We start from the raw sequence: 10,057 nt of genomic DNA on the forward strand, positions 1-10,057 counted from the left end.
TAAATACACCAAGCGCATTACTAACACCGAAAGGTATCACCTTATATTCATAATGTCCATATCGCGTCCTAAAAGCCGTCTTCTGCATATCTTCATCTCTTACTTTAATCTGGTGATAACCCGACCTCAACTCAATCTTGCTGAACACGCGTGCACCCACTAACTGATCCATCAAGTCATCAATTCTTGGAAGTGGATACCTGTTCTTTATAGTTACTTTGTTCAACTGTCGATAGTCAATACATAACCTCATACACGCAAATTATTAAGCGCAACCTAAAGGTTGTTGAATCTTTAAAAAGATAACTTAAACAATGAAAAGCATTGGACTTTCCTAAGGAGGCGAGTCGACGACCGCTATATGCCCATTTTAGCACAGATGGGGTGGAGAATTAAGTCTTAATTTTCTGAATTTTTTATAATCATTAAAGTATAATTGTTCGATAAAATAATAATATATCAATCGACTAAACGTAGTCTTTACTTTTTTTGGTGAACTTGGTCTTTGTTTCTTTTTTTGGTAGTGTACGTGGTCTTTGCTTAATAATCTAAATAATATATCCAACAACTAAATATAGTCTTCGTTTAATAATATAGTCTCCCCAAGAATTTTCAGATTAAATAATATATCCAACAACTAAACTTAGTCTTCAAAATAATAGTTCTCTTTAGAATTGCTATATATACAAAATGTATTCTCTTTGATCAAAATATACGAGAAAAACATTTCACCAAAAAAAAATATAAGAGAAAAACAGACTCAAATTTAATGTTCCATGATACTGGTAAATACTAAAATTTAACTAATTTAATAGTATTATTTTCAAAATATTCATCAATTAGTTCAAAATTTAAGATATCAATAACTCTTTAAGGGTCCTTCAAAAAAAAAAAAAAATTCTTTTAAGGATCGAAACCTATATTACTTATTTATTTAAGTTTGAGTCCCTTGCCATTCAAACAAGTATATGTTTTATTTTAGAAAAACCAAGTATGTGTTGGTTATTATTCTCTTTTCCGTTTTATAAACAAAGATACTATCCCGATTTTGAATATAATGCATGTTTGGATTGGTGAAGTTTGTTGAAATCGTAGTTGCACCGTGACTTTATTAAAGATATTATGTGTAATTTTTGTTAAAATTGTGATGACCCATAATTCAATCAATCCCAGCAACAACCCCACATGCATATAAGCAGGGCCGTTCCTACGCATCTGGAGGCTCGGTTCTGTAAATGAAAAAAGACTCGTAATAAAATAAATTTTTTTTTTAAAGAATAATGTCTATTTAAAATTTTTAAAAGATAAATACAATGTGTCGTATATATGCGGTACATCGAAAGGTGAAAATCACTACCGTATACACGAGGAACCTCAAACCACCCTCCCAAAAAGACACCCACCTAACACTTAGTAGTACTATTGAGCTATTTTTTTTTTGAGGTCCATACCTTAGGGAGACCCAATTCTATTGAGCGGTTTGCACACCCCAAAATCCGGCCCTGTATATAAGCAACAAAATGTTCACAAGCATTTGTCCAATATTTGCTTATGTTAAAGAAAATTAATATTTGCTTATGCAAGTCCTGAGAGAATGCCCGATGCATTCATTAACATTTACCTAAAATTTTAGTCAAAAATGTCGAGTGCATTCATTAACATTTTCTTAAAATTTTGGTCAAAAGTGCCGAGTCCGAGTATCATTAACATTTACTTTTTTTTTTTTAAGAATCATTAACATTTACTTAAAATTTTGGTCAAAAAAAAAATTTACCTAAACAAAATCCGAAGCAAATGCTATTGAAAAGTAAAGTTTTTTTTTTTTTTTTGTAAGGAGAAAAGCAAAGTTGGTGTTTATGTAGAAAGAATTTTGTAATGTTCTCATGAGCTTAGCTCAATTGGCATGGACAGTGCATAAAATATGCAAAGGTCCGGATTCGAACCATGGCCACTACAAAAAAAGAAAGAATTTTGTAAATATAAACTCACTTAAAAAAACCATTTAATAAAAACGGTCTAAAAAAGTAGTAATAATACTTATAATTAAAAAACATATATAGTATTTTTAATGAAATCACCATATGAACTTTTGCAAAATCACTAAACCATTCCAAATCTAGAAATATTTGTATCCTTACTTGGCAAAGAAAAGATAAGCCCTTTATACAACAAAACAAAAGTAGATGGAATCCATGCATATGTTTTTATTTTGTAACTGTTGATTCCTCCAGAATCAGCGTCACGTGCTTGCTTGAGTTGAATGGTTCCAAAATTTGACACTTACTACGTTATAAAAAGGCCTTGTGGAGATGCATTTTCCGTTCAGATCCACATTGTCCTTCTCTTTTCCTAGATCTTTATTTCTCTTCTCTTTCCTACAACAACCTCCATTCAAACTTAGTAGCAGCTTTCACACGATAACAAGGTACCAACCATTGATAAGTGATGTAATGTTTCATTAAAATCTGTCACATGTATTAACATGTTTGTTGTCAATGTCTTTTTACGAAATCATGGTGACGTGGTGATTTTGTTTTGTTCAAAACTTTAAAATGAACGTTGTTTCGTTAGATTTTAGAAACTCATAGTGGTTAATCGTGATTCTGTCAAATTAAACAAGTACATACATAGCACCAATTTCATTACACTATTCTTTTGAAAGAATTAATATAAAGACTTTCATTACTATTCTTTTGAGTATTTACTTATAATATTATACACATCACAAATTTCTATAATGATGCCTCAAAATTCTATAATATTATACATGATTATGTAAGCCATATGCCTGACATGGGTTTTCAATGCAGAAGGATCCCATTTCTCTCAACCATGGCTCCTCCTTCTATTTTAAGGGACAATGAAGATGGTTCTGAAAGGTACAATATTCCATTAAATTTACCATTCAAAATTCTTGTATAATATTGTACTTTTGCTTTTACTAGTAAAGAGTATATATTTTAAATTATTTGATCAACCGTTTTTGTATGAAAAAATTACAGTGATATGGGTGAAAATTATGCTGACATCAATTGGGAAGGGCTTAGTTTTAATCTGACTCCAACAGATTACATGCATGTCATGAAATGCACAAAAGGAGAAAAGTTTTCACCAGGATCCCTCATTCGCTATGGAAACATTGAGATAAGCCCGGCTGCTGGTATCATAAACTATGGACAGGTTAAAAGTGCACAATATATGTTTGTTGAAATACCCTTGTATGATGGTTTTAAATTGAGGTTGCGGTTATTGTTACACTGGTTTATATTGTTGGAAAATGTGACTGATGCAGTCAAAACTGCGGTTGTAATACCGTTACAAAGACCTCAAAATTCGTTATATTACAGTCACAATTACGGTTGGTGACTGCAATTTAAAATCATGCCTTGTACTACTTTACACTTAAGACTTATATGTTTCCTGTTAAAACATGAAAGTTAGTTGTGTTACATCAGTTATTGTCCACTGCAACAACTGAGAACTTGCTGTCTAATTATGCATAATACTATATATAAAGTAAACTTGGGGGATACCATGGGTCCCCAAGTAGATCCGCCACTGGATATAGGGTGTGTTTGTACGCACGCGCACACACAAGTGACTTTCTTCTGTTTGCTCACATATCAAATCTGGCCAGATGTCTAAAAATGCACTAAAATGGTTTCTTTATTTATAGGGAATCTTTGAGGGACTAAAAGCATATAGAACCGAAGATGGGCGAATCCTTCTTTTCCGACCAGAGGAGAATGCTCTACGCATGAAGATGGGGGCTGATAGGTTGTGTATGCCATCACCATCAGTTGAGCAGTTTGTTGATGCTGTTAAGCAAACAGTTCTTGCCAATAAACGTTGGGTATGTATTTCCTCTTATCTCTCTTTGTGGTCTTTTCAGTCTAATCAGCTTCATGCATGGTTTTACGTTGCGGTTGTAGTCACGTGCATTGCGATATTTCATATCGTGGAAAATTGCAGACAGATGCAGCTTCAATTTCGGTTGCGATTTTCACCTTGTGGAGATCGCCAAAAACTTATGTTGTGGCCCTAACAGTGGTTCTGAACCGCAATTTAATATCATGACTTCAGGTATATATATGACGATATGCGTACACAATAGATACGAAACTAATTGAGCTTTCAAAATTGAAACAGGTACCTCCTCCAGGGAAAGGGACGCTTTATCTTAGGCCTTTGCTGATAGGAACAGGAGCTGCATTAGGCTTGGCTCCATCACCTGAGTACACATTTCTCATTTATTGCTCCCCTGTTGGAAATTACCACGAGGTCAGCCATGGATTTGGATTTACTTATATTGTTTTGTTAATAAGGAAAAGATTCATCTTACAACTTGTTGAATTTCATATTCATGATTCCTTCTTTTTTTTTAAAAAAAAAAAAAAAAATAACAGGGAGGAAGACTAAACTTAAAAGTGGAGGATAAATTTCATCGATCAATAGCTGGCAGTGGTGGAACAGGAGGAATCAAGAGTGTTACTAATTATGCCCCGGTAAGCATGGCAATAGTGATAGTAATATATTATTACATCACCGTTTGATGGTTTTTTTTCTCCAAATTATTATATATTTTCCTTGGTTGTGACTTGTGAAAAGTTGTGAGATTTGAGAAGAAATCACATCAAAGGACTGATGCATATTGTTACTTAGGCTGCTATATCAAATCACAATCATATTATAAGCTTTCGCTCTTCATTATGCATATTTCTGGCTGTGTAGATATATACTGCAGTAACTGAAGCAAAAGCCAATGGATTTTCTGATGTCTTGTTCTTGGATTCAGCAACTGGAAACAATATTGAGGAGGCTACTGCGTGCAATATATTTGTTGTGAAGGTGCATCAGCGATCTTGATTTCATATGCACATATACTACTATAAACAAATTTGATGTTCAAAGTTCAAACCATATTTTACTATATCCGAAACAAAAATTGGTCTAATGTTTGTGTTTTGCATTAATCTTGTTAAGGAAAATGATATCTTCACTCCGGCAATAGATGGATCTATTCTGCCTGGGGTCACACGAAAATCCATCATAGACATCGCCATTGATTTGGGTTATAAGGTATTTATTTTTCCCTCCCAATGTTTGCCATTATTTTCTACAAATTTACAATATAGATGATTAATGATTTATGGTTTTAAACTTACAAAAGATTTTTTGTAACAAAACTATGTTCAGGTCATAGAACGTTCCATATCAGTGGAGGAAATGATGAGTGCTGATGAAGTGTTCTGCACAGGAACTGCAGTGGTTGTTACCTCTGTTGCATCTGTAACATATAAGGAAACAAGGTAATTTAACTGCACTTTCAATTAATCACGTTCTCTTGTCTTACATGTTTTGTGTTCCCTTTCATTTTAGTCAATTTTTTTTGTTGGAAATATCTTGTGCACCTAATGATAATGCTAAACACAAGGAAAATATTTGCAATGCAGAGCTGAATATAAAACAGGCGCAGAAATGTTGTCTGAAAAACTACGAGGAATACTGGTTGGAATACAAACAGGGCGTATTGAGGACAAAAAGTCATGGACAGTCCAAGTAGATTGAGAAATTGGCATCACCTTGTTAAATGATAATACTTGTCTGTCATTTTTATTCCTAATCATCAATAGTATGTTTGGATTTCAGTTGCAAACATACAGGTAGAGGTAGTCTAGAGATATGTTTAGCACAATAAAACTCTGAACATGCCAAGTCCAAATTTCCATTTATAATAAACTGAACTTATTAAAGCAAGTTATTTCTACAACTTGTGTGTGAATCTGCTTTGTGTGGTAGTAAAGTAACTATGAGAGATTAGTTTTTCCGTTGTAGCCAGTAGCTTGGAAGAACATTATATGAGAAAACAAAAAAAGTTATTTACACTTTACTTCTATGTTTTTTTTTTGTGACAGAAACCAACTTAGTGCATTTCATTCATAATAATAGGTTCAATACAGGGTGGAGATAAATAAAAAACTTGGTGACTAGCTAAGAACGAGATGCCCGAGATAACTCATGGGCCACTCTATTGGCTTGACACTTAACAAAACTTACCCTAAAGTTTTGATTCAGAGAAAGGAGCTCTTTACAAGCCTCAATAATTTCACCATACTCTGTTGTTCGTAATTCTATAGACTTTAAATCCTGGAATACTTGGAAACAGTCCATTTCTATCTCTACTTGATCATGAGATAAATTATGTAGCCACCAAATTGTCTCCCTCAGACATCTAGTTTCGGCTTCTTTGATCTCTGGTTTACCTTGGAAATTTGCTGTAAATGCTGCACGAAATTGTCTTCTACATCGTGGATACAAGATCCTATGCGGTATATGTTGTACTCTACGAAACAAGCTGTTTGGTCCATTTCAGGACCGGGTTCTGATCTAAAATCTAGGTTGTAACCTCTGTTCGAATTCTAAACCAAATCCTGTCCTCCATCGCCTCTTTCGCGCACCCATTCACTCCAAAAGCCAACGGTAACTCATCATTCCTACATTTCTTGTTTCTTCTCCACCATACCATCCACAACACCATGACAAACTTTTCCATACACGCCTTATTTAACTGCTCCATAAGATTGAAAACTGCTTCGGCAAAGCCTTCTGTGCACATCAGAACTGGGTCCACCAAATGCTATAAATATTGCATGATAATAGACCGACCGAGCCGAATAATGACCATTGTTGCTAAGCCTCCAAATTGGCAATTATTATCATGAACGATTAAATTTGTTACTTCATATTTTTTTACCCTATGATTGGCGGTGACATCAAAAACGCATTTGCGTTGTCACGAAGCCATGGTTGACACCAAACACCAATATTCATCTATGATTTTGCATTTTACTCCTCCCTTGTTCCCTAACATTACCAAATTGAAGCCGTAAAAATAGCAAATTCTCATACCACTGTGCTCCTTTCTCATAGTAAGCTTTTCCGACCTTTCCTTTTCCAATCATTTTATTTGAACCCCACCAAAATGATTTAGTCATTCTCTCCAACTCCTGCTCTAAAGACTTGGGGTAGCATTATTGAACTCATGTAGTAGGTTGAAATTTCTTAAGCTACTCATTTCACTAACATTTCTCTACCTGCTTTTTGATAAATCTTTCTAGGTCCACCCTTGGATCTTCTTCCACGTTTTATCTTTGAAGTAGCCAAAGAGAGCTTTTTTCTTCCTTCCAATCATGGACGACACACCTAAATGCTTCCCCATCCTGATGCATTCCGTCACGTTCAATGTGGCTGAGATATTGTCTTTCATGTCTTGTGGCATATCTCTGCTATAATATATGAGAGAAAATATGATACATGTAAATTACAAGCTTAAACACCATTTAAAGTAGTATCTCAAAATATTATAGACTCATGAGAGAAAAATATTACCAAACACCTCATGAGAGAAAATATTATAAACTAATGAGACAAAAATGTTACCAAATAACTCTATTTTGACCCTACCAGCTTATACACCGTATGTGAAAGAGAAATGATACTTGTACAATTATTTTGTGACAACTTTTGTACAATTTTCTCTCTTATACTCACGTATGTTCTTATCCTCTTTTTTTTTTCTCTCTCCATTGTTTTTGACCAATAAGAAGAGAGAAAAACAAAGTTAGCATTAAAGTTGTCATAAAATGAATGTACAAATATCATTGCTCTATGTGAAATATACGATGAGTGTTTATAAATACCAGCGTGGATTAAATACTATAAAACTATTAGATTCATACCTTACCAATCTAACATATTCAACATTAAAAAAAATGCTTTCTTCGGGGAAAAAATGCTAGCAACATATATTATAATATACATTTTACAATTGTACACTCTTTTGGTGGGACTCATGAATTTTAATCAATCCAAGAAAATGTGTTAAAAAATGCATGTTAAAATGTGTGTTGCTAATATTCCTCTTAAAAAAATACTCAAATACAAATAACTTATCTAATTTGTTGGTTTAATCAAGAGCAAGGATCCACTGCTAGTAAATATGATGGGTTGAAATGCCGATCAATTCATTAAAAGAAGAGTAAATTACACTCTCATTTTCTCATAAATGTTTGAATTTCACTCTCATCTCCTTTTATGTTAAAATATACAGTCTCTTAAAAACAATATTTTTTTATTTCGAATACAAAATAGAAATATTTTTATGGAAATGTCGCTATTGCTATATCAAATTTGAAATATTGATTTGACCGTATCGCCTACTATTGCCACTTTTTTATAATCACTTATCATTGGTATTTAATTATTATTTTTTTGACAAAAATCATTGGTATTTAATTATTGTTTCTCATGGATTTTGTAAAAAAATTGGTTATTTATGTATTTTTACGAATGGTCATTTATGTTAATTTTTGTTTTTACTAATAGTCATTTTAATAAGTTATGTTAAAAAAAACACGAATGATATTTTAATAAACATATCTCTATTATATATATTTGCACTATTTTTTTTTAAAAGTACACGTGGCAACCTATTAGTGAAAGGCTCATTTAATGCTATCTCTCATGTACACACAAGATATGAAAGAGTTTATAATAGAAAAAAAAAACGGAAGTTGAGAGGAGTATTTAATGCACCAATGTTTTCTTTTATGTACGCAATAAATATGAAAAAGTTTATAATAGAAACAACAATTATAATTTGGTTAATTAACCTAAAATGTTATCGGTATTTGATAGGAGTATTTAATGCACCATGATTTCAATCAAAAGTTTACCTATAAAATTAGTTTTATTTGCGGAAATTCGGAGTAGAGATGCATTGATAGAAAAATAAAAAAATTAATTAGAATTCATTAATATGTTTAATTCACGTTTTATTTGCCTTAACTGCTAAAAATATTCTAAGCCTAAAATGGTATCCCCGTAACTGAATAGTAGGGATGCAATGACAGAAAAAAATAAAAATAAAAATAAAAATTAGAATTTATTGATATGTTTAATTCACGTCAGTTGTAAAAATCCGTCCAATAATACATTAACATGTGTCAATGTCATTTTTTGAACCAATCATATTACAACAATTTGATCTTATTGTGTCATACTTTTTATTTTATCATTACTTCCAATAACATTCTATTTATGCAATTAGCCTATATATACCCAATGTTTTCTTATGTTCAATCATCTGCCTACTTCTCTTCTCTGTCAACATAAAAAAGACGTTATAATGACACCAAGATCTGATAACATCCCTGTGATCAACGTTGTGAAGGAATCTTGGAGCATAGTTGTCCATAAAACTTGAAATTTTAGTTTTTTGTTTCAAATTGGGTTTCTCCTTTGGGACTTTGATCGAAAGATAATTTCTTTGAAGCGATGCTTTTATATTTTTTAGCACTCTAACTTCTAAAGTGTTGTTTGTAGTTTTCTTTTGTTCTTTTTTTACCCCTTATAGCCTTAATGTAATATTACCAGCAAATCCACATTTTTTTTCTTGTGAGTTCAAGTATAAAGATTATGAAAGAATGTTTTTGTTTTCCCTTTTGTGTTTTGTTTCCGTTGTTATACTATGTCTACATATCCTACCTTGATCATATCTCAAGAGGTCGTAAATTTAGACAAGGAGTTTGATGATTCAAGATATTATGAAGAAATTTTTTATATTTAATGATGAAGCATGTGTATATTCTAATGTCCAAGAACTGTGTTGTTATTAAAGATAATCTAAATAGAGAATGAAAAAAAATTATACAACTCTTTTTTTCTTGCATCTAAATAAGAACCAATTTTCGCTTGAATTTTCTCAGTTTTCACAATGGTCTTATGGCAATCTAAAATTCAATCATGAAATACACTGACATGCTTGACATTGTTCTGATATTGCATTTGATGGTTTCAATAAAAATATATATACATCCTTTAACAAAAAATTCTAATGGATCACACATAGAAAGGAATGTCTCTTTTTACCCGAACTTTTAAATTAGGCCAAAAAAATTTGTTTGATGGATATTTTTTAAGGATGTTCTTATGAGTATTTTATACAATGAACTAATAAAAAGATATATTCTTTCACCACAAAACAAAGAGATATTTT

General features: G+C 32.2%; 1 protein-coding gene across 3 annotated transcripts; it reads left to right on the top strand.

Annotated features, from left to right (window-relative positions):
- The first annotated feature begins 2,084 nt into the window (after window positions 1-2,084).
- LOC146932562 (branched-chain-amino-acid aminotransferase 6-like) lies at window positions 2,085-5,770 on the top strand. Of its 3 annotated transcripts, none has more exons than XM_085704262.1 (10): window positions 2,085-2,425; window positions 2,811-2,879; window positions 3,003-3,180; window positions 3,677-3,853; window positions 4,150-4,281; window positions 4,407-4,505; window positions 4,732-4,848; window positions 4,984-5,079; window positions 5,197-5,309; window positions 5,454-5,770. In XM_085704262.1, the coding sequence occupies exons 1-10, from the start codon at window positions 2,310-2,312 to the stop codon at window positions 5,566-5,568; spliced, it is 1,212 nt and encodes a 403-aa protein (XP_085560388.1). In that variant the 5' UTR covers window positions 2,085-2,309; the 3' UTR covers window positions 5,569-5,770. The 3 variants fall into 3 exon arrangements, with proteins under 3 accessions (XP_085560388.1, XP_085560390.1, XP_085560389.1); XM_085704264.1 differs by having other exon boundaries at window positions 2,113-2,425; window positions 2,814-2,879; XM_085704263.1 differs by having other exon boundaries at window positions 2,377-2,447.
- Window positions 5,771-10,057: the final 4,287 nt, after the last annotated feature.

Source organism: Medicago sativa, chromosome 4 (genome assembly GCF_051527215.1).
Source record: "Medicago sativa cultivar Bolivia chromosome 4, Bolivia_mono, whole genome shotgun sequence".
In the NCBI taxonomy this organism is placed as follows: Eukaryota; Viridiplantae; Streptophyta; class Magnoliopsida; order Fabales; family Fabaceae; genus Medicago; species Medicago sativa.